This window comes from Egretta garzetta, unplaced genomic scaffold, assembly GCF_000687185.1.
Source record: "Egretta garzetta isolate BGI_Z169 unplaced genomic scaffold, ASM68718v1 scaffold430, whole genome shotgun sequence".
Lineage (NCBI taxonomy): Eukaryota > Metazoa > Chordata > Aves > Pelecaniformes > Ardeidae > Egretta > Egretta garzetta.
In genome coordinates, this window is record NW_009258267.1 from 16,268 (window position 1) to 41,469 (window position 25,202).

Genomic DNA, 25,202 nt, shown 5'->3' on the forward strand with positions numbered 1-25,202 from the left:
TCTTTCCCTTCTTTTCATAACTTGCCAGTGTAAAACCTCAGTTCAATGACAGATGCTCAGGTGTTACCTTTTGAGTGTATGGTTTTATTTAAGCAGTCTGGCGTTGAATTGGATAATGGTTAGCATTTTCAAAGTTTAGTGTTTTAATAACAAATACTGTTGTGTACCCACCTAGTCTCCAGAAGTTGTGTTAAATTCAGGAGAAGTTTTAGATATTGTGAAAATTTGACTACTTTTAGCTAGTCTCAGTAACTCCTGATGCACAGTCATACCTGATGAGCTTGAAAGATTGCATCATAGTTTGTCCCTCCTCTTTTTTCCACTGCTTCCAAGTATGCTTGTGGTGTGTCCAGGGACATTAGCAGGAGTTACAGACATGTTTTGGAGAAAAACAGTGGCTCTTGCAGCAGGCAAGAAGATGGGATTACTTTGGTGTGGAAGGATGGGGAGATAGATAATCCTAAAATGTTGGAGAAAGCATAAGCATATCATAAAGATTCTTTGAGTGACATAAGAAGGGAGTAAACAAAAATGTCAGAAGCAAAATGAAAGGATTTTTGCTCTGAAGGCAAAGATCTGAAGTTGATGTAGAAGGCAAAGGGGGTGGAAGGAGTAGACTTTGATAAAACTCATGGGCCTGTCGGGCTACTCTGGCTACTCTGAGGAGCAGCATTTTAAGAAGGTAGGGGTTAGCAAGATTAGGGAAGAACAAACACGAGGAAAAGCAGCTGCTTTAGTGACAGAAGGAGCTTTTTCTGAGAGCCTAGCTAAAAGGCACTAGCTAAGAGTTGATGGAGCCCATAGTTCCTGGAGAAGGTTGTTGTTCCAGTGGTGCAAGAAGAGAATGGAGAAGTTGCCAGCGTAGTAGGGGTGAGTAGCTGAGTTTGACAGTGGCAGTTTGGCCAGTCCCTTGTGTCTCACGAGCTGAAGTGCATAGGGGTAGGCTGCAAATAAACATAGGTGTGGCAGCTGACAACCTAAGAGTGAAAATATTACCGCAGAATGGAAAGAGGAATGGAAGGACATGAGGAGAACTGGGACTGGTTTCTTGACTTAATATTTTTCCTAACTAGGTAATTTTCTCTTCCAGTTAAATGAAGATGATGGACATAAAAAAGATCTCCCTCCACAGCATATTCAGTGTTTTGCATGCCCAGACTGCTTCCTCCTTTTCACCAAAAGAGATGAATGCTTGCAGCATATGTCGGGAAAGAACCACTTCCTCCAGGTTTCTAAATTGAGTGGTATGTTGCTACTAAGTGTACTGCTTTTCATTCCTTCTCATAATTGATCCTTATGATATGAAGTGACTTATGTTTTTCTGCTATGTAAAAAAAAGCCTAAGGTTTTTAAGCTTGTTTTTAATGAATTCTTATTTTTCTTTTAAGCTCTTAAATGTGGTACAGTTCTGTAAGAGGAGAGAGGAGATGCTCTGAAATTAATGTTTTTATGTAAAAATTATTCCTCCATCACAATTGCTGTAATGAGAAGCAGACTTTCCTTTATCTGCATGCTGTCTGGTGTCTCATATAAGCTTCGCATCCTCCAGTGACTGTGCAACTGCTGTCCTAAATAAATTTACTTTTAGCATGTTGATGGGGACTCGGACCAAAACACATACATTTCTTTTTCAATTCCAGTTAGACTGGCTGTGATGTTCCTTCCCCTTACTGTAGTGTCTGAAGTCTGCTGGAAGCAATTTTTCTTGTCAGTGTCCTTGGCATTTCTGATGGAAAAGACCTGTGAAAGTTTCTTTTCCATATAATTGCAAATTTAGCCAGCTTAGCTGGAACAGTGCTGCGAGTCTGATGCCTTGCACTGGCTGCATTGCGACCGAAGACTAAAATGCTGGTTATGTTGTGAGCTGGTAACATCCTGAACCATACTTACTAGGTTCCACAGAAGATATCTGTCTGATTGTGGTCTTGAAAACAGGGTTAACGACCACCACAACTGTGCTGGCTTTTTAGCCAGGAAGCTGCCATATCTTAGACAGTGTAGCTTTCAGGATAAGCTTACGTGGTCAAAAGGATTGGTACAGTTATGAAGAGTAGAAATAACTGTATCTTCTACTTCTGTCCTCCCCCAGAGTGGCTGCAGGAAGTGTACAGTAAAGACAAGGCTTTGAAGGAATCTTCCTGCAGGTCAAGTCAGTAACTGCTGTATTCATGGAAGTGACAGTCAGCTGCATGGTTCTGAGTTCTCTTATGTATTGCAAATCTAATGTACTTTTATTCTTAAATCGGTTATTAATTCTGAATGTGCTGACTGTAGATGACTTTAAAATCAGGCTATAGGTTTTAAAAAAGATTACTGGTGAGCTATTGCTTTGAAAAGACTAAAAGCACAAAATAGTGTTTTCTTCTTTAGAGATGGATAGAGCTTAGCTCAGAAGAAAAAAAGGAAGCGTTCCATTTTTTCCTTTGGATTGGTAGGTCTTCATGATTAATATCATCAGCATGGTCTGTAAGATCTGGCAGTGAAGTTAGTTGAAAGGCATAACCTCGAATTACTGCCTGCTGATCATCACATCTTACTAAACAGAAAATTCAAAGAGAATTTGCCTCCTGAGATGCAGAACATTGACATCAATATATAGTTCGTAAGCCATTTCCCACTCTCTTTTCAACAGAATTTTTTTTTATTCTGCTGTACCTAGAGTTGTATGTGGCATATGTACTCGGAAAATTTAAGGACGATTAACACTGAGGATGGGAAAGAGAGAGAGATGGTCAGAGTATATGGGAATTTGTTAAATTAATTGCATACTTTTTTCTTTAATCACACTGTGGCTTTAAACAAAAACGTATGTAGTAAGAGTAGACAGGTGGTGATAGATGGAGGGAAGAAGATCAGTAAGAACCTTCCGAAGAGAGAGACTTGATTTGACCTTGCAGAAGGAGGAAAAGGGAAGTCGAGTCAGTCATGAGTACGAAAAAGCAAGATGCAGACAGATTTAGATATGAGATTGTTACAGAAGTTTAAAAAATTAATGCAGTTTTAATTAAAAGCTTCCATTGCACAATTACTGTGGCTCAAGTGACACATGGTAACTTGCTTTCTGAACCCTGTGACAAACAAGTACAATTGTAACTATGTCATCCGACAGCTGAAATGCTATGAAAGAACTCTTTTAACATGTGTTTGCATGTTCTGTCATTCTGTATTATAGATGAAATGAAGGCTGGCCTTCCTCTACCTTTCCCATCCTATGCAAAGAACCTTCTGATATCTCTGTGCAAAGAGGTTCCCTTCCAAGTGAAGTGTTTATCCTGCTACCAGATACTACGCTCGCACATGGAATTAACGGCTCATTTCAGGTTTGTGAGAGACAGTTGTCTTTATAATGTGAATGTCCATAGATGGATAACAGATAGGCAGGCGTGTTCTTAGTGGTGCTAGTGGATTTCAGGGCATCTGAATGTTGACTTCCTCAGTAAACTATCACAAAACTGTCCCCTTTCCATGTCTTTTACCTCGCCTTACCCCACACAATCCATTGCAGAATGCAATGTATCATTTGTATTACTTTCTCTAACAGAACAACAGAACTTGGTCTCTGTTCCACTATTTCTAAGTTGGCAGTGCTTGATTTCAAAGATATACTGAGTCAACAACATAAGCATCAATCTAAGTGCTAGTTGTGGAAATTAGCATCTAATTCTCTTCAAAGGGCAGAGACTAGATAGGCATTGCATGTTTTTGTTGGCAAGCTTGTAGGTGAGTTAAAGTATACAGAGGACATGATTTCCATGCACTAATTGCTGTAGCTATTAGGTAATATTTCAAAGTACATCTGGAAGTTTAAAAATGTTTCAGGTTATGGTATAACCTCTTTATTTTTTTTAATCCATTTTAGAACACGTTGTCGTAATTCTGGGCCCGTGGCACTGTCCAAGAAGAGCATCTCCCAAGTTGCAGAGATATTTAAAACAAAAGGTCACTGCGAGAACTGCGATAAACTGTTTGCTGATAAGAATCAGATCACCCAGCATAAGCAAACCACTCAACATAATGTTAAAGTTCTTACTACAATGGAAGAGTCCATCTTGATGTTCTGTCATATCAATGGAAAAAATAAAAATCAGTCTCACTTGTGCCATATTGTGGATCGGTCAAGACCACTGCTTAAACGACGTTTAACTTCGAATGAATCTACCAATGAAAGGGGGTCTACTCCTTCGAAACGGAAGAGTGATTTAAAAGAGAAAAACGAAGATCGTATAGCAAACCAAAGTCAGGGTAGTGCTTGCAAAGTAAAAGCCTGGTTTTGTGAATGCCTTCAAAAGTTTTTTACAGAAGAGTCAGTAGAAAAGCACATTTTATCAGCAAATAGGATCTGTCACAAATGTGCTGTGTGTGGAAAGCTTGCTGAAAATTCAAGCATTATCCGCCTGCATATGAGTCGATTCCATGGGGGAGCACACTTGACTAATTTTCTTCTCTGGTGCAGAGCATGCTCTGTAGATCTCAGAGAAGAGGATATTATGGGACATGTGACTGAATCTCATGGTGGACATAGTTACTATTATGAGCAAGAAGCTCTAGAAGATGAACCTATGCCATCCGCTTCTGACGCAGCGTGCATTTCTGCAGGTGAAAGGAAAGACTGCATTCCTAGTCCTATGGAACTCTCCTCTGAAAAAAGTCCTATTCTGGGAAAATGGCAATGTCGCATTTGTGAGGAGATGTTTGAATCTGAAGAGAGTGTTAAACAACATTGCATGTCCTTAGAAAGCCATGCATTTCACAGATATTGCTGTGGCTTATGCAGAAATCACTTTCGGAAAGTAGGAACGCTACAGCGACACTTCCAAGAGCATCATAACCAGGAGATACAGACTAAATACTTCTGTGGCCTTTGTGGTAATCTCTTCTTTGACACAGAAGAAGAATTTCTAAACCATTATAAGCAGATTCACAGTGTGGACTATTCGTTTGTGCCTGAGCAGATGGAAGTATCAATAAAAAATGAGGAGGACTTCCTCCCAGTAGAAAAAGGAGACTGTTTAACCTGTGGTTGCCGGACAACTTACGTCTCCAGAATAAACAGGAGAAACGATTATGTGAATTGTCAGAAAGCCATGCTGAAAAAAGGAAACTTATGGTTTCATTGCTGCTCCTGTTCTGCAACTGCACAAAATTTTGCTGACTTGAACATTCATCTCAACAGTCACACATCAGTGAAACATAAGGAAGAGATGTATGTTGTTAGATGTGCTGCGTGTAACAAAAACTTCAATGATCTTCAGAGCGCACATCAGCACTATCACGTGAAACACTGCTTCTTGCAGAAACCTGATCTATCAAGCCTTGCATCAGAATCGGAAAATGCAGTATTCAAGTTCACAGCAAGTGGGGCTTGTGTGGAGAAAAAACCTCACAAGCTAAAATTTCAGGCATCTCCATCCAAGACTCAGTCAAGACCACAGCTGTCTCCTCTGCAGGGACCAATACCAGGAAAAAAAGAAAGAGAGAACTCGGCACAGCCTGAAGAACCTGGTGAAGGTTTGTCAAATTTATTATTATTTTTTTTTAACATTAGAAAAATATTGTTGCCTTTAACACACTCTGTTTCAATGTAGCATATCATTTCCCTACGTCCAGTCTATAAATCATCTTGGAATTTAATATTTGTTATTTCTCAAAGCTGCATTTTGAATTCTCTGTATTTGAGTTTCCAGAACTGAATAATTTATTGCTATATGCTGCATGCATGAAGTCTTTAAACAAAAAGTAAGCAGATGTGGGGACCCTGGGACTCAAATGTTTAACTTTCAAATTAGTTGACGTCATAATTTGGTGTTAAAAGGACAAGGACAATCAAGGACCCCAAATAGATCTCCAGCTCCTAGAAATGTAAGATCAGTCTCTAATAAACACGCATTCAAGAGAAACTTGCCGCCTTTGTATGTATAAATATTTATGAGCCTGGTAGTGCTTTCTGTGTGGGCAGTCCTATTATAACACCATCTTCTCAGTTTTCTTAGCTTGCCAAAATATAATTTCAGCTGAGAATTTATATTCTCAGTAGGTATTAGGGTTTTTTGCCTTGAGCATGGCAAATATTTTTTTTAAGTTCATGTCACTTCCAGGAACGACATCAAGAATGCTGAAGGTGTACCTTGTGTTCAAAAATTAGAAATGTTTTTAATTATTCATGGTGTCATAATGCTTTTGATTAAAAAGTTGACATTTATATTAGAGATACAGCAAAAAGTATGACTCTAAACATTTTACATACTTTTATGCATGTAAACAATTAAACTTCACAGAGAAGTGCCATAGTAGGGGGTGCACAGTTGAATATTAAATGGACTATTAAAATGTCTCGGTGCAGGACAACAGCTTTCTGTGCCTATCACAAAACTATCCAACTTTACTCCATCGTATAGCTAGATTCCACTTTCTTTTGTCTGATTTGTGTGTTGCTAAATGCTACTTCAGTTGACTTAAAAACAATGCAATCGCCAAATAGGATCATGTTTTGTAACTTCTAGCTTATAGAACAGTTGAATACACAAATGTTCAAAAGCATATCTTAAGTTGATGTATGTTGGTTGACTAGAAAGCCAGGTGAACTTTAAATGCATCCTTTTTATCCCATTGAAGATGGTGAACTTCCTGATCTTGACTACCTGAGAACCATGACTCACATTGTGTTGGTGGATCTGGACAACTGGGGAAGCTTATTCACGCAACTGCCAGCTAACCTGAACCAAGGGACATTTATCTGGGGCTTTCAAGGTAAAAAGTGGTTGAAGGAGGTAGGAAGATAAGGTTAGCAAGTCTACACAAATACTTGAGCAGAGATTCTTTGAATCTGAGAGAATGAAGAACAGGAACAAGCAGCCACTAGGACTTCTTAAGTCACACTGTCACAGGCACCATGTAATAGAAACACTCTTGAAATTTTCTAACTCAGTCTTAACCTCCTCTGCTCTTATTATTCCTTGTAGAATACTGTTCCAGAATTGCTGAACAGTTTAGGAGTCTTTCTGGCTTCCCTTCTGAACTTACTTAGGCTGTGTCATACAAGGTTTTCATAATACTCGGAGGTTATTTTCTTTCTAACTTCCAAGTCCTTGTCATAATGTTCTTTTTCATTCCAAAAGGCATGATTTTACATTCTTATACTTGAATTTTGTTCTGTCTCTGGCTTGCTCTTTAAGGATATCCCTGGTCATCCTGTACATCAATAGGTGTATCTCGCATCTGGAAGATACCAGTAGAGGTACATGGTGATTGATGGAACTCATGTTGTTATGGGTTTGTAAGAAAACTTTTTGCGAAGTCTACCAATAACATCCCTTTAACTTGATACTTTTCCTTACCTGACTATTCTTGAACCAACTTCTTGTCCACCTCATGCTTTTTCTACTGGTTTTCTCTGTACCTGCCTTTATAATTATTTTTTTCTGCGGTACGTTGAATACTTCAGTAAAGTCTAGATAAGGGATAGTTTCAAAATATTTGTTGCCTGAAACATAGGTATCATCTTAACAGACTTGTAGGAATTGTCAGGTGTGTTTTACACTTAGTAAACACCATTGCACTGCACTGCTTTACTTAATGTTATTGATCATCTATTTAGAAGATAATCAAAGACACCCTGAAGGCTGAGAGTGTTCATGCTGCTGAGGTTGGACTGAAAGGCCTGTTGATGCCTGAATCCCTTCTCCCCCATGCCTCCCCCCCCGCCCCTTAAAAATAGTTATTCCAGTTAGCTGATGAAGGCAGAACAAGTATGTCTGTTAATGTATAAAGTACAAGTTCTTCAGTCAGTCAGCTGTGCTCCTGGACCTGTAGTCTAATGTCTGGTTGTTCAGAGTTCTGGGGGTGAACCCTCTGGTCTTCTCTGTCACAGCAGGTTATGCTCCTGAGTTTTGTGTTCTGCTCAGGCATTACTTCTGTATCATCACCTGTATTGTCATTACCTAGCCTTTGGCCTAGGTACAGTAACGGTATTCTTGCGCACATATGTGCACAAAGCCACAGAAAATACTGATTTTGAGGGCTTAGATTATACCTAATGATTCTGGATTTCTATTTCATCTTTGCTGCCTGTCTGCTCCATTTATTTATATTCTCTTTTCTATATGGCTGAACAAATGGTTGTTTGTTCTTACTATCTTCTGTGAGGCTTTGCCCAACTTGACTTCTAAGGCTATTGTGATTTGGGGTTTGGTTGTGGGTTTTAATTGCTAAAGGTTTATTGCTTATTTCTATGATTATTCAATCCACTTAGCCTTGGAATTTTTTTTTCTTTTTCTACAGATAAAAATAAACTACTAGGAATCTGTCTTGAAGAAATGTCAGGCCTCTTTGACATCTAAAGTCCAAAGCTACTCTGTCTCTGGGTTTTATAAACAATTATTTAGTAAAGAGTAATTTTTCCCAGTTCTGTCAAGCTTTCCCCACTTAAGTTCAGACACTTGCTTTCAGTCATACTTTGTACTCTATTTAATTTACTCAAAACTGGTTGTCATTAATTGACCCAAGCTTGATTGTTATGACAGGGTCTTCTGTGCTGTTAGTATTTTCCCAAGGTTAAAATGCCCTGTTTCGATTCAGTAAGAAAAAAGTGATGGACCCAGGAATGTCTGAACTGTACTGCTGTCAGAAATGTCTCTTCTCTGACCTATCTAAGAAAGAGAAATAATCCATAGTACAGTCTTAATGTTGCTAGTCTATTGTTAGGAACCTCTATTAATACGATAATCTTGCTCAAGGGTACTTCTCTGCTAGTTAAGACACTGTGCCCAGGGATGTTCCAAACACAGGCACCTGCTGGCATGGCCCAGGCCATGTCAGTGTCACTCAATTTCTTGCTTCCCAAACCTGGTTGCTACATGCAGGCTGCCTCATGGGAATGGCCCCTGGAGCTTGTGAACCAAAAAACCCATGCCAAAGAGTTAATGGTGATTAAAATGGGCCATATTCATATCAGAGAACACTTTAACAATCAACTGTATTGTTACAGACTGGGAGTGCTAAGGCTGCCAGGCATATCTGGATTTAATATGCCCTCATAATAATGGTTTACAGAGTTATTTGATGCATGCTATTTTTGTTGGTTTACCCTATGAAAATAAAGCGTCCCTGTCTCCTCACTTATTTTTTTTTTCTGCATTCCCCAATTAACATTTCTGGGGTTTTTATTATTATTTTTATATTATACTTTTGCATTATTTCTGTTATTGCTAATACAGCCTTAGCTTTACTCTGAGTTCTTCCATTGTACACGCTCTGTATTGTTTCTGGTTTCAGATATTCAGTTGTCCTTCACCCATTTGTGGTCTAGGTGCGCCAGAGTAAATACAGTTCTGTCATTGTTTTCAGCTGTCCTGTTCAAATGTGTATGTTGGACATTTATGCAGCCAAAAGCCAGGGTTGGTGATTACAAGTCTTTGCCAAATCGCAGTGACCAAGGCTGTCACCAGTGTGCAAATACCATTTTTCTCATGGACAGATACCCCTAAATCGTTTCTGTGTAGTCTGCTACTAAATCTTCGAGCTTTGAGATCATTTTTGATACCCTCTTCTAGCCGTTAAGCTGAAATGGGGTGGGGGGGGAGGGGAACCAAAAAACTGGAGAAATCTACTGAAGATTGCTTCTACTACTTTGTCAGACTGGGGGCAGGCAGGTTGGAATACACAGTCCTCTGTAGCCTGTTTACTTGAGCCTTCCTTTCACGTGTCCTCACATGAAGTGCCATCAATGACTGCTTTCACTTTCCATTCAAAATCCTTTCTTGCATCTAGCCACTCCATCATCTGGCAGATAAAGCAATGTTTTTTTCCTCCACATTGCAGACCCATTATTTCTTAGCAATTGGGAATGTCAAGAAATTCTTATTCACTCCCTTCAAATTGTCCTTCCATTTGTTTGTCTTTTTATGTTGTCACAGTAACTGCAAGCTCCTCTGTTTTTTCCCTTTCTTCTAGAGACACTTGCTACTCCTTTCCTTTCTCTTGCAACCTGTTTCAGCCTGGAATTCTTTTTATCTGTAGCAGGCCTGTTACACAGCTCATCTCTATTACCCAACTATTTTCTCGGTCAGTAACTACATGTTTTAGGATACTGGTGAGAAAATTCCTGCACTTATTTTTTTCGCCAGTTGTAGCCTCACTTTGCTTATCCTTGACTGCATCCAAGTGTTTGTCAGGACTCTGGCATTTGTTTCAGCTGTTGGTCCAGATCTTGGATCTTCTTTTTAAAGAGTTCTGACATGTGATTTGTCAGGCAGTTACAGAGTTTGTTGGAAATAATCTTGAGCATTACGTTAGTACAGGATTCCCTAAGAAAAGCATTTCTGTTACTTGTACCACATTCTCAGAGCTCCTCTGCACGTTAACCATAACTGTGCTTAAAACTGGGAAAAAATACATCCTTGTGTATAAGGACACATGATATCTAGAAGATAAGTTTTTCAGGATTAGAAGAAAAATTCATACAAAATCGAATTAGAGGCTTTGTGTAGGATCAGGCTAGCTACTTTTTTCCTTTTTTGCTTTCTAATCCAAGAACCCTTGTTCTTTTGGGATTTTGGTTATATGCTGATTTTTAGCTTTTGCATTGGTCAAAATAAACCCTGTCTTCAAAGCCAGATTTATCTTTGCTTTTGGCTTCTTGCATTCTTAATTCATGGTGGCATTTCTGTGGGGTTTTTTAAACTTATTTTTTTATGTATTTTTATTCTTCTTCACTGTTTAGGAGGATACAGCAACTGGAAGCCTCCAGTGCAGTGCAAAATTTACAATTATCTTAAAAGGATTGGATGTTTCTTTCTTCATCCACGTTGTGGTACCAGAAGAGAAGCAGCAGACTTCGCTCTCTGTATCCATGTACGTTAGTGAACGCTTTCTTTATTGTTGTGTGTTTCTGTGACCCAGAGAAGAGTGGCAGGTGATATCGGCTATTGATGTTAAGTGCTAATTACAGATGAGATTCTTAAATTCTCTTCATGTGACTTCTGAATCCACTAAAAAGAATGATAAACTGGGTACTGAATTGAGTGGAGACAGCCTGTTGAGAAGTTATTTACTTTTTTTTTTTTCTTTCCATAGGAATAAAAGTTAGCCCAAATAAGACATCAGTCTGTTGTGGAGGGGAAGGGGGCTGGTTAGGGAATGAAGAACAAAACCCCACAATTCTTACAGTTTCTAATTTGGAGAGAAACATAACTCCTGTCTCTCCAAGTAGCCATTGTTAAGATGGAGTTAGATGGAGTTAGATGGGTGCCAGTTTCAGAGACCCTGTTGGGCTGACAGAGCAGTGTCTCTGTTCAGTAGATCTAGGGCTTTGTCTGGGGTGGGAGAAGTGCAGATGAAAGACAGGAATTTGAGATGCCATGGGGACTCATGTTCTTAATATAGTGTTTTATCAGTTAGATAAAACTACTTGAGAATCTAACGTTCCTAATACAGTGTTTTATCAGTTAGATAAAACTACTTGAGAATCTAATCTAACCAATAAAGCACTATATTAGGAACATAAAACTACTTGAAAATCTAATTATTTGATATAAGCATGTTTTGCAACAGTGTTTGTATGTTACATTACACTTTTTTTATGATTCTTAAAATGCACTGCACAGATTACTTGTTTTATGTAGAGATGGTTCTGAAATGCTGATTTTTAGGAATTTGTTCTGTATTCCATCTGTACTGTTCTGGTAGCCATTTCCATTATCTATTGTCATATGTATAGAATAAACGTAGTATCAAACTGTTGAAATAATATCTTTCACAGTGGCCTAACATGCATCAGACCATAAAAGCAGAGGTGAGTTGCTGTAGAAGGCTTTCCTATGAAACTCTGTCATACAAAAAGCTAGCCAAACCCCACGAGATAGAAACATGATCTCAGTTCAGCACAAAATTCCCTACAGGCTGGTCGTCTGGATGAGCACCTGCCCAAGCAAATTCCTTTCACTGTACTTTCTGGAGACAAAAGCTTCCTGGAACTGGAAGCTCAATTTAAGATGACACAGCGATCAGCTCGCATCCTAAATCCTCACCACATTGAAGGAGACATGATGTGTGCCTTGCTAAACAGCATTTCAGATACCGCAAAAGGTAGAAAGTAAACGTTAAATGCAGTCTTTCCAGAATACCAGTAGGTCTTTCCAATAAAAGAATTGAATGTTCGTGCTGGTAACACAAGCTGTTGTTTGATGCTTCTTGTATTGTGCTGGTATTTCAATGAAATATAGATCGGGAAATCGATTTGCTTGGGGCAAGCTTTGAAACCAGACTTAATCAAGCATTTTTATTCAACATAACAAACTCTGTCCTCCCTATATTCTTTATTATAGCAGAAGACAAACCGTTGTTTCATTCCAAAAACTCCTTTCTAGTTAAAGAGAAGCTGTTTGGAGCACTCTTGTGTGCATAGTTGTCAATTTGTACTCAAATCTGCTTTGCTTTGGGTCTGAAACAAATGTGACCCTGCTAAAGCACCATTATTTCCCAAAATATCTCTGCCTATTTTAACTCTGATCATCCTCCTGCCCACTTCCAGTCGCTTAGTATTTGTCTTCACTGGCACATGGCTCACACATCTGTTTGGAGGAAAAAGACCCGTGACAGCTTTTAAGTTCTCTAGAATGCCATATTCTAGTTAATGGCATGCTAAAATGATCACAGTTTTTATATAGGATAATCAAAGAGGTTTAAGCCAGCTCATTTTCGTGCAAAGGATACTGGGGCTGAGATTTAATACTTCTCAATATTTTAAAATATCTTGAAGTAAAGATTTCCTAGAGGACCTGACATTTCTCTGTAGATGTGTTATTGCTTTTCCTGCCTTGTTGTGGTTTTGGGGCTTGTAAATCGAGTGCATATTACAGAAAGTTGTTTCTGAATTAGCTCCAAACTGTTTTCAGAAAAAGATACTGCTAGTTTTGATGTAGGTATTCAAGAGCTATCACATGGTCTTTCCTTGATGAAAGGAAAAAGAAAGATAGGATAATTAAATGGTTTCCTGAAAAAACAGTGGGCTGGAATTGATTTATGTTCTTCTGATACAGAAAAGGTGCTCATAGAGTTTTCTGGCCACCCCAGGCATTTGCCAGTCTAGATTTTTCAGGTGGATTATGGAGCTGTGATTCCCACCTAGAAGCGGCCATACCAGTAAAATTTCTTGGCATAGTTAATTACAGAACTGTCACTTTCGCTAGTGCAGTTATTTTTCCTCAAGGGGGAAGATGACTTTTCTCCAGTTATCCATAAAGCTGTATGTTGAATCATTGCATTCCTACTACAAATGTTTTCTTTGTAGAGCATATTGAAATTCCTAGATTGATAGATCCCTTCTAATGTAATTATAGCTATAACTCTGTATTAATGTGGGAAGCTGCTTTTGCTTCGGGAGCTTTGCATATCTTTAGGAGGAAGAGTTGGAAGAGAGCTGTAACTTGCAAGCAGTCAATTTAGCTGTAAGTCAATTTGTCTGTAGGGGCTTCCTTTCTTGTACAGTTTGTTGTGCAGCTTAACAATATAAGGTGGTGAGGGGAGGGGAATGACTGTTTTGCTATGTAAAGGTACTCGCCTCCCTGCCTGGGTAGGTTTGCCTAGTACAGCTTTATTCACTGGGGTATTCTGGCTTAGAGGTGATGACTTTGATCTAACCATTTTCTGGCTATAAATTATACTATTTTTTTATATTGGTCTTGCTTTCTGAAGTTTCCTAATCTAATCCTTCTTTCAATGTCCTTTACCGCATTAATATTTAGTTTACTCATATGGTAATGGGTATTATTGAGTGGCCCCAAACCTCAACTTGCTGGCTGGCTGATCATTGTGCATCCCACCTAAGTTATGCTTGTGGCCATTATAAAAAAAGAAAAAGGAAAAAAAACCAAAACAAAACAAAAAAACCCAAACTTTGAGCAGGAAAGTGATGGAATCACACATGACTCCTTTGGCTGTCGGTGTTCCCTGGCAAATTTGTAAGGAATAGAAGTGTCTTGAGCCATCCTGGGTCCCTGTCTCTAGTCCATCAGCTGTGGTGGGGGACCCAGATAGCAAGAGCTGCCTTTGTATCCTGTTCCTGTATTAAAACAGGACATTGGAAAATTCAGTTTTGATAAAAGGCCTATGTTTCCTGCATAGTGAGATGTCATTACCAAGAGGCTATAAAGTGTTTTTTAGCAAAATAAAGCCACTGCAGAGTACGCACTTCACTGTGTGGCTCAGCATCATCATCAAGTGTTTGCAAGTCTTAGTGTGGTAAGACCAGTATCAGAAGGCTGAGATGGAAAGTCGTGCAATATATCATAGGCTGGTATAACCTGTTTTCCTGTTACAGAAATGGCAGCTGAATATAAGGAAATATGAACAAGAATTGCTTGCTTTGTGACTTTCTCAAGCCTTATGGCTATTATTCTGGAGGGAGAAAAAAGTGAGAAAGTTACTACAGAGAATTGTGAAAAATATGACAGTTGTTGGTATTGGATGAGCTTCAGAATGAAAAAGCTATTTCCCTGAATCGCCTTCACAGAGCTATCATTAGCTTGTGAGCAGCTGGCTGGTGTTTGGATTGTGGCAATCTCTGACAGTTGCACCTTGTGAACCATTTTACCATGTTAGCAGAACTGCTTGGGACCTGTGGTGTGTGCATTCATTTACAAATAAATAAATAAATATAAAAGTTCCTGCATATGTTGCAATAGGATATCAACTGTATGTTACCTTAGGAGACTATTGGCTGTAGTGGATGCATGAATTTCCTTTGAGGTATGAAAGACATTTGTTCTTATTTGCTCTCTTCTGCTGCTAAATCTGAGTTCGTAAATGCAGAAGGTTTTGTTTTGTTTTTTTTCTTTTATGCTGTAGGCACAACACCGGATCAGAATTTCAAACCACTCTATTAATGTGCATGAGAAGAGTAGAAGAGTTTTCAATGCCTCCCTTTGTAATTCCTTTGCAAAGGAAAGTTTGTAGCACGCAGAAAAACATCATTCCCTTGTCTCTGTCTTGACTCTTGGTATCTAGTCATGACAGTACTGCTGCAGCTTATAGTTTTAATGAGTGCTGGACAATGTTGAGGGCAAAGCTGATGGTAGGTTAGGGGTGATCGTACTGATCCTGACACTGGCAGGGATGCCAACTTCTTGGTTGACAAAAGTGATTTTTGTGTAAGTTGATGGCTTTAGCTTAACTCTATTTCTCACAGTCATATTCAAATGTGATTCTTCATGGACTGAGCAATTAAGTAAAACAAACTTTTTTTTTTAATTAAGAGGACCAAATATTTTTTTGAGTATTTCTTCACCTTTCTACCTTGTCTTTCAAATAGCCACTGCACCTCTTTCACTGACCCATAAGGTTCATTTCCACTGTGGTCAAGTGGAGTTGTCAGCCTGAATCTTCAATATGCTATTATTGCCTGAAGTGTTTAAATACTACTGAGTGCAGATTCTGTGAGGGTTTATATTTGGAAGAGCAGGATTTCAGTTCATTTTGATGAACGCTGCTAAGCTTCCTAGCTCTCACTATTCCAAAAAGCTTTTGGTTTGCATATAGCCAACAAAAGAATTTAAGAGTGAAGAATTAATTCACAGAAGACATGGAGGATAATTGCTTGCCTTCTCAGTAGTCAGGTTTTTGTGGGTGTTGAGGACTAATATGAATACCACATCTGACCCGAGTCTCTGCTTTTTCTGAATCTCCAGTTAACACAAACTGCAAATGACTAAAGATAGGTCACAGCCTCCAGCCCCCACTGTCCAAAGAGACTGAGTGTGAAGGGCATGAGCACCTGCAGCATGATGCACCATGGATAAATGATAGTTACTCTAGTAAGCACCTATTCCTTTATTTACCCTGCTACAGTAGTCGCCACAGCCTATTGCAGTAGGGAGTGATAAGAAAGTCACCCTTGAGTTGTAACCTTGTGTTTAGCTACAACAGGAAGTTATTACCGGCTTTGGTATGTCAGTGGCATCTCTTGTGTGCATCTTTGAATGTATGTATATGCCTTAGGGAGAAAGCAATATATTAAGACCTATAATAATGAGTCTGAACAAGAATTGTAGCCAAGTGGATAAACTGGGAAGACCTCACCACTCAGATCATACAAAAAATTCCTCAAGGTTTTGTTTAATCTGGTTGTGAATTTTAGAGAGGTACCTAAGATGCAGGTTAAACAAAAGACTGAGAAATCATCATGGTATTGGCCACAGTTTCCAAAAAATGCAATTGGAGGAGGGTGGGGAATTGAGACCTTTATTTTTCAGTCATGCTACGCTTGAATGAACAGGTGAATGTGCATCTGTAGGGAGAGATACATAGAGTGAAGCTTTAGTTTGCATGGAAGAAGAGAGATCTTGTCTGTCTGTTAACCCTCAGCAGGGCGTAGCTGTACTTGCACTTACAGGGGATGTTACCTTAATGAAGAAACAGAGATTAGAGCAGTAACTATTGGGGAGGAGCATGTGGGGAGGATCCTTCAGAGACATACTAAAGAAGGAATAAAGGAAAGTATTCTGGAAGCAAAGGAACAGTATTTTAAAGGCAGCATAATCATACATACTGAACGTGATTCCTAACAAAGGTAAGGATGGGGTAATGATCTCAAGTTTTTGGCTAAGAATTTACTAGGATCCTGAATGAGGTAACATTAATGGTATCCTTAAGGTAAGTTAGCACTAAAACTTCAGACATCAACTGTAAAAGGAAAAGAGTCAGTGGTTGGAGAGACAGTAAGTTAAGTGTGATACTAATGTCACCATACACTGGGATAGGAAAGAGGCAGATGAGATTGGGAGTTACTGAAAAGACTAAGAGAAGGAGCATTGTAGGAGAGAACTGGAGGCAGGGTGCGAGACTGCAAAATGTGTGAAGTAGTCAAGAGGTGCATTAAGAAGTTGTGCAGCAAGGGAGGAGGACTAAGGCCAGGTAAGGGAAATTGAGTCTCTGGTGAGACAGGAATGGGTAAACCTGATGGAAATTACTAAGGGGATAATGGTTACTAGGGAGGATGTAAGAGAAGAGGGTCAGATATAGGTGGGGAATTATGCTGAGCCATGTGGGCAGCTAATCCAAATTTAAGCTGTGGTGCTTTGATGTCAGGACGGTGGGTGGCGCTTGCATTCTGGGAAAGTTTACCAGTGTCTTTCCAGAATAGGTTTCTGAGAGATTAACAAAATGTCAAAAAATCACTGTATTTGCTCCCATCTGTAGGGTTAATCTTTCTGATCTCCGAGCTCTATATTCATCCAGAATTTGCTTTCCTGTTTTTTTTTTTTTTTTTTTTGTTCTTCCAGCAGGGATTTGGCAATATGTGAGGACAATAGTGAGCAGTAGGATTTCTTTTGAGACAATAGGTACAGTCAGAGTTTCTTAGCTGTTGTTTATTTAACAAAATGTACTAGAGAAGAGGCCATATCTTGAGATCTGTTGGCTGAGAAACTGGGCAATTGCTTTTCCTCTGACCCCAAAGGAGTTGGGAGCTACAGAATATGCTAAGCATTTTAGTAAGAGAGACAGGACATGCCTGATTTCTTCAAGTTAAACGTTCTTATTTACTCTTCATCATCACAAGATACCAGCAGTACCAGGAGTATATGCTGATGAAGTGTGGGCTGGACGAGCAAACTGTGAGGTGAATTGAAAATTGGCTGAATGGCCCCACCCAGAACATGGTGATCAGTGGCATGAAGTCCAATTGGAGGCCAGTAACCAGCAGCGTACCCTAGGGCTCAGTAGTGGGTTGGGTCCTGTTTAACGTCTTCATTAATGACCTAGATGCTGGGGCAGCTGGTTTGCTGATGACACAACACTGGGCGTGGCAGCTGATACACCAGAGGGTTGTGCTGCCATCCAGAGGAACTTTGACAGGGCAGAAATGAGCTGTCAAGAATCTCATCAAGTTCAACAAGGAGAAGGGCAAAGTCCTGCACCTGGGGGGGAACAATCCCCAGCACCAATTTATGCTGACCAGGGGTCCACCAGCTGGAAAACAGCTTTGCAGAAAAGGACCTGGGGGTCCTGGTAAGCACCAAGTTGACCAGAAGCCAGCAATGTGCTGTCATGCCTTAAGGTGGCCAACAGTACCCTGGGCTGCATTAGGGGGACTGTTGCCAGCAGGCTGAGGGAGGTGGTCCTTTCCCTCCACTCGTCACTGGTAAGTCCATAACTGTCAAGTTCTGAGCATCCCAGTACAGTATCTTTTTAGTGATATGCAAAAGCCATCTGGGCATAATCCTGATCTCTTCTGACTTGAAAATGCATCTGTTCAAACAGTTGGCCTTTCCTTCTCTTTAGTTGACAAGTGATGAGTTCCACACTAATAGTTCTTGCTGTCTAGCCCCTAAAGGAAGCTGAATTCTTGCCCCCCACCCCCTTATTTGTTAGAGCATTTCTGCCTTGGATTTTTGCCTGCAGATGACTTTTCTGATTGTTACAGTTTTATTCCTGATTCCCATAGAGCCATATTAGAACATCTTAAAATTCTCATCTTTACTGCTTTTGTGCCTTTAGTCTTTGGGGAGGGCAGGGTTAGGGGGAAACACTGAGGACAAGCATAACCATGGGGTTTTTTTGAAAACTAAAGTCTCAGTGTAATTTGAGATACTGACAAGCTTTTGCATGAAAAGCTCCTAAATAAAATTTGGCTCTTTGTTAGCTTCTTGATAGGTTAACTCGCACCAGCTCAAAGACTTCAGAGAATCCAGCAACTGCCTTCATGGGAAATTGAATGTACATTAATACAGTTAGGTAGAGGGGAGGGAAGTCTTGCAAATAATGACCAGTGAAGGCAGAGTGTAGCTCATGAGACTCTTAACATGCTGCATAACCATGTTTGACTCCGAGCTGGTTCCCACCTCCGACCCCAAACGAATTATTTTCAAGTTTCATGGTTTCTGGCAATGGAATGGGGCGTTTCTTCAACTATGCTTTAAGCAAGCCTGTTCTCTGATGTTATAACTATCAAGTAGTATTTAGTTATTGTGTATCAGGTGCAGTGATACATCATGGGGCAGGCAGCTTGTTCTAAAGCATTTAAATGCTTTGCATGCCAGTTTGCATATACCTCTGTTCCAATATGAATGCGTACCCCATGGTGTAATTAAGGCGGTGTGACTAACAAAACATTTCAGCAAGATGAGGCCTGCATTAATGAACATAAGATGAATCCTAAACTTTTTCTTAATGAACTAAAATAATAATTCTGTCTACAAATCCTGGTTTAGCATTCATAACTGCCCTAATTGACAGTAAAGTCAACTTAGCTGTTGATCGGCTGTATTCTGAAAAATGAGTGCCAAGTTAGCCTGTTGCCTGTGTTGAGGAAGCCAGGACTAAGCAGGAAAGTCCTGTCCTCTAACAGCGTGTCAGTGGGTTGCCATCATGGCTGCTTCTGGGGGAAATGGTAACTGACTCTAACCAGCTCCAGGAAAGTTGACTTCTTTAGATCATATCTGAAAGAAACTGCTGAATTTCTGAGGACTCCAATCCTCTGCTGTTTAACCATCTATGCAAGATGCCAATCAGAAGAATATTGCCTTTCCTGTTTGCCAGCGTCTTCTGTCAAGTTGCCTAAAAAAACCCCACAAACCTTCAGGAAAGTGCTCTTAATGCATTTTTATTTGAAATGGAAGAAAAGCAGACGCTCCCTTGTATTATTCCATGTTGCTTACTGCTCTCAAGATCTCAATTCTTCCATTATACTTATGCCAATAAGTTAGGGAGTGATCGCTTCAACTGTTAACACCTCTAACAGGCACAAAAATGTTTAGAGCAGTCTGAGCTGTCTTCTGGGCTGGAAGATTAAAAGGATAATTAATAAGGGAAAAGCCACTTGTGCAAAGCCTTTTCTTTCCACTTTTTTTTCCTCCCTTTCATAAGTGATGGTAATGACATTTGTTTGGGTTGTGTGGGTTTTTCTTTCTTTTGCTTTGGAAGATGATGTAAAAAATATTCTCTCTTCTGCCCAGAGATAGTAGGCAGCTCCAAAAAGGACTCTTAGTTAGTCTGCCAAGTGACTGGAGTAAGACCATTTTAACTGCAGTGTACATCCAGCTATTTCTGGCATTTCACGGGCTCCTGATCTGTTTGATACCAGCTGTCGGAGTCTGTATTCCTGGAATTAGGAAAGTGAGCAACATTGTTGTTCAAATAAGGTGTATGTGTCAGAGGTTTGAAAACAAATCTTAGGAAGTGTTACCTGTCTCTTTGAATACATAACTCGGGTCATTTAAAATGCTGGAAGTCACACAGTCAGTGTGACTAGATGTCCATATCGGAATGTTCTTTGCCAGAAATGTAATCAGAAGTAGACTGGTGTACTAACAAATGTGATGACTTTAAGGGAAGTGCTTCTGTTGATATGACCGTAGGAGACCTAGTTGATTGCAAATACTATAAGACCTCATTACAGAGACCATCTCCCAAAATAGCAATAGCCTGTAGCAGGGGAATAAATACATAATGTGACTCATTGACTTGTTCATGTTTTTTAACCTGTAGTTTACTGAGACTGTTTAAAACAAATGGGGAAAAAAAACCAAAACCAAATACCTTAGGTATACCAATCCCTACTAGACACTTCAAAATAGAGCTATCATTCTGGAGCTGGAAACCAGAAAAGGATTATTTAGAAAGGGAAAAATGGTGGAGTTTTGGCTGGGCTTGGCTATGATGAGTTAGCAGATTAAATGTAAAATGTATTGACTTTTTTCTTCTGTGAGACTCAAACAACATCTGCTGAACTGCGCTGCTCGGTTGAGTTATAGCACTCCGTTGTTCAAGTGGAGTGTTTAGGCAACAAAATACAGCTAAGATCACGTGTAGGCATAGACGTGCTACAGTGCTTCCTCCCATAATTAAATCCTTGATACATTTTGTAGAAAGCGAGTAATGTCTTTTTTTAGTAACTGAGTATTACAAAAAAGAAAATGCAGTAGACGCTAACAGTAGCTTCTGCATCTATTACTTCTTGTTACCACTTTAAAATACTATATAAAATTGAAACAGTCTGCCTCTAGATTTTGGGGAGAAAGGGAAGAAGGTAGCTGCAAAATAACTGTCTCTTGAGTTACTGTCTCTTGATTTTCAGATCATAACAAGTGTATTTCCTCAAATCCAACCTACAGTCTTGTTACAGGAAGAGAGATGCAAGAGGGGACTGTTAACTTTTTTTATTAGAAGCAATGTGTAATCTATGTTTCATTTGTGCATTTAAGGCTCAGATAGCGAAGAGGATGAAGATATCAAGCTAACGGTGAAGAAGAGCTTAGAAGAAAAAACAAAACAGGAAGGTCAGTTAACTTTTACTTTTCCGTGTTCAGGAGTGCTATTAATTATGGAAGATACAGAAACAGTTTTATGGCAAATGACCTCTTAGGAATACTCTGTAAAATATGCTGGGCAATTGTGAGTAGTTAAGAACACTGTCATGAGTTATAAATAAAAAATAATTTCTTAACCTGAAAAGTATGCCAGCAGATTCAAAATCTATTTCATTGGTGCACCATGGGATATTGTGCAATTAAGACTTGACTGAGCTCACTTTGTACCAGTTTAATATGACTGTGTTGACTCAGAGTAGAACTACTGACTAAATAGTTGAACTTCTGAATAAATAGTTCAAAATTAGGTATTATATCTCAGCCAAGCACTCTGGTCTCCAAAAAGAGCTATAGGTTTATGCACAAATTTGAATCAGCAGTACAGCTGTCTGCTCACATCATATCTTACCTTATTTGAAATTGTTTTCATCCTTTTGCTGTTGTGCTTAGTGGTGGTGTTTGTACAAAGTAGTCATTAATTTTTGGTGACAGACTACAGTGCACTTTGAAAATCATTTATTGTTTAAAGGCTTGACTCTGCCCTTCCACCCAATGGAAATAAAACTAACTAAAAAAATCAATAAATAATTACTTGTACAAGGTCCGTGATAAAACCGATAACTGAATCTTACATTCCCAGAATTTATTCAGTTATGAAGTTATCAACTGTTACCAAGTATTGTTATTAAATGTCAAACATATTCATCTACAGTACTGAAAGTCTGCTGCGCTCAGGTCCCCCGGCACCTGGTATTGCCATTGGGGATAGCGGTGGCATTTGGTGCATACAGGAGGTCCCAGCTCTGATGCTGCAGCGCCAAAGGCACCTGAACTTATGAATCAGCCTGGCTTCAGCTGTGTTTGCAGGCTGTCTTGCGTGCCTAATGGCAGTTCTGCCATGGGGTAAGAGGGAGTGAGGCAGCAAAATCAACCCCAGAAAGGGGTAAAAAGGAAAAAGCCCGAGCAACTGCTGGAAGAGGAGAAAGCAAAAAGCAAGCGTAGGAGGAGCAAGCTTTAGCAGTTCCAGGGAATAGAGGACAATCTAGGTATCACTGTGGAGCCAGCTGAATGCCATTAGGAACAGAGTCACAGTTTGGACCTTATTCTTGCATGTGCTTAGTGGCTAATTGACAACATATTTTAATGCAAGCAGTTGTCTGCAAATGGCTTTCTGCTTTACTTTGGTTTCAAATACCTTTTTTGTTTCTGTGACCATGTAATGTTTTCCTTCCAGAAACTAACTTTTCTATCAGTATTACCGGATATTACAGTAAGGTCCAGGTGAATGAGAGCATTCATTGATACTGTTTGTGTTCCAGATCTAGGCCTTGCATAAAACAGCCCAACAATGAAGTTTTAAAATCTGTTATACTATATATAAATTATTCGGTTTCCTTTGTCCTAAGAACAGACAGCTGTTTTTATAGGACATGCTTGTGTCCTCCTAAAGCAGAAGATGAGTATTTCAAGGACAGCATGTCTGAAAGCTGATTTAATTTTTCCAACTATACCATTGGAATTAATATTTACTGTACATATAAACCTTGTCTAAGTAACGATATTTAATTCACTGACACCAAGCCTGTAGTGCCCAAAATTACTTAAATGTAATGCAGAAATGGAGTTTCTTTTTTGGTTATTATGAAAGGTGTTTAAGAAGGGTTGTTGCCAAGTCAGATGAGTGCAATGCGCTCTTTCCTTCCCTGCCATCAGAAATATTACAGCCCTGATCTAGACTATTCTTACTGCTGATACGACTTTTTCTCTGCTTATGTCTGGCCTTCCTAGTAAGAGGGACAACAGTGGTGCCAAGTAAGAATGTAGATACGGGAATATCTATTCATAAGGAACTAGAATGAAAATACTGAAACCTCTCTGCTTGTTTTGTGTGTCTGTCTTTTTTTTTTAGCTTTACTTTATTTATTTTTCTTGGCACATACTAATGTGGGGTTGGGTTCTAATCTTGGTATTAGTTTGACCAGTAAATGTGTAGTTGCGTTATACTCTTAAACTAATATTTGGGCTGCCCCTAGTTAATACAGTGGAAGGTTGAAGAGGTTGTTACTTATTTTGAAGTGTTGAAAAGATGGCATAAGACAGAAGGAGGGGAAAATACTTTCATTCTGTTTCTCTGCCTTTTTTCGCAGTCTATTGGCATTGCCCACAGAAGTAATTTTTTGCTTTATGTAGTAATATTAATGTAGCTGTGCTTATGACTAGTTGTCAACCATAGTTTGAGATTATAATTGGGTTTTTTTTTTATTTATACAGAGCAAGATGCAGAATTGGAAGAAGCTATCAAGAGAAGCCTTGAGGAAATGTAAATGAAGATGCTTCAGTACAATAACACCGTGTCATCAGAGCTGCTCACAAAAATGGAAGCTTATTCATCTATTTACAAAGTTTCAGAAATACCACTTCAAAAACACGTCTGTATCTTGAATTGTTAGATTTATAATCCAACGTCCTCTGTCATGCTGATGAACAGCTGGAGTTTATGGATATCTGCTGCAATATATTGTCTATGATAAAAATAAATTTTTAAGCCTTTGCATATTCTGTTTCTAATGGGTGATGACTCAGTCTCTCCAGTCTAGCTGTATAAGTTGTTGCCTAATTAGTAGGCTGGTCTTACTAGGTATTTTGGGGTTTTTAGTTGCTGTTTGGGTTTTTTAAATTGGTTCTTGTATTTAATTTTTCTGTCACAATGTCATTGTCTTTATTTACGTTTTCATGTGGTCTTTGCAACAGATAAAAAAGTAAACTTAATTTTTCTCAGATTTGCTTAGCTAATCTTGTTATAAAGAGAAGCTTAGATCCCAGGTTTGTAAATCGAACATGTGGCTTAACTCTTGCCTGTGGCCAGTCTCACCTCATAGACCATAATTTTGTCTGCATCCGGTTTGTCATCAATGTCAGAATCAGGACCACAGGCTGTACAGTTAGCTTGTTAGCTTTATTTTTATAAATGTGTGTGTTTTTCAATAATAGCGTGGTAGAGTGTTGGATTTGATGGCTTAAAGTTTGACGGGTTTGGTTCCTCTCCTTGACCTGAGGCTGGAACAATTTTTTAAGAGAACAGAAGCTAAATAAACTTTCTGTTTGGAATAGATGTGAGAGAATTTAAGCTGTATCATTCCTGTATACTATTGTCTTTGCTCCCTTCTGTTCACGAAGAGGTGGCCTTGGATAAATGAATGTAAATGTGTTAATTATTTTTGTACTGTTCTTATTTTAAGGTGACCGATTATTTCTGTGTTTAAAATTGTTATCTATACCACCTTTCTCAGTTCTTTTGTTTAAAAATACCTATGCAAGCTGTCCAGCTTTACCAGCCTATTATAATTCAGTTAATGATTGCTGTCAATCAGTAAGAAATCTCAATGTAATAAAATGCCAGCTTGATTTTTTTATTATTATTTTTTAGCCTATGAGTTTGCTTCTAACTGCTGTAATACTTTCACTCTACAGCTGTGTGTCATCGTGGTTAGAAAAGCCAAATCAGTTCCAGAATTTTTCACACAGAGTTCTTCTAATAAAGGGTGGAATGAGACAGAAAACAATTTTCATTCTCAGAAACATCTCAGTCCAAGTTATAGAGGCTTTTGGGCAGGTTTTTTTTCAGTGCAGACCCTAAAGCTGCAAATTCCTTTCACATGAAAAGATGTTTGAGAAAGTTCTTTGCTTGACTCAACAAATGCTTAAAACCTGGGTAGATGGTCTTCTCCAGAGTCTGTTATGTTAGATTTTGATCATATGATTTGTTCCTCATAGCATTTTATTCTGTCATAAATGTAAAGTTTGCTTGTACCTGATGGGCCATGACTTAATCGGTTGCATTAAAAAAAAAAAAAAAAAGCCATGTGTGCACATACATTCTCTATACTTGGAGCTCCAGTTATT

At 39.0% G+C, this 25,202-nt stretch overlaps 1 protein-coding gene across 2 annotated transcripts in view; it reads left to right on the forward strand.

The window, feature by feature from the left end:
* Nucleotides 1-24,906, forward strand: part of ZNF451 (zinc finger protein 451) — a 39,039-nt gene extending 14,133 nt beyond the window's left edge. Inside the window, exons 8-16 of one of the 2 annotated variants that reach the window (XM_035888515.1) lie at nt 1,091-1,244; nt 3,173-3,320; nt 3,860-5,508; nt 6,613-6,747; nt 10,718-10,848; nt 11,756-11,788; nt 11,895-12,081; nt 21,195-21,269; nt 23,571-24,906. In XM_035888515.1, the coding sequence (XP_035744408.1) occupies nt 1,091-1,244; nt 3,173-3,320; nt 3,860-5,508; nt 6,613-6,747; nt 10,718-10,848; nt 11,756-11,788; nt 11,895-12,081; nt 21,195-21,269; nt 23,571-23,623 (2,565 nt within the window). In that variant the 3' untranslated portion in view covers nt 23,624-24,906. The remainder of the gene's footprint in view (nt 1-1,090; nt 1,245-3,172; nt 3,321-3,859; nt 5,509-6,612; nt 6,748-10,717; nt 10,849-11,755; nt 11,789-11,894; nt 12,082-21,194; nt 21,270-23,570) is intronic. The other variant, XM_035888521.1, reaches the window with a different exon arrangement.
* Nucleotides 24,907-25,202: the final 296 nt, after the last annotated feature.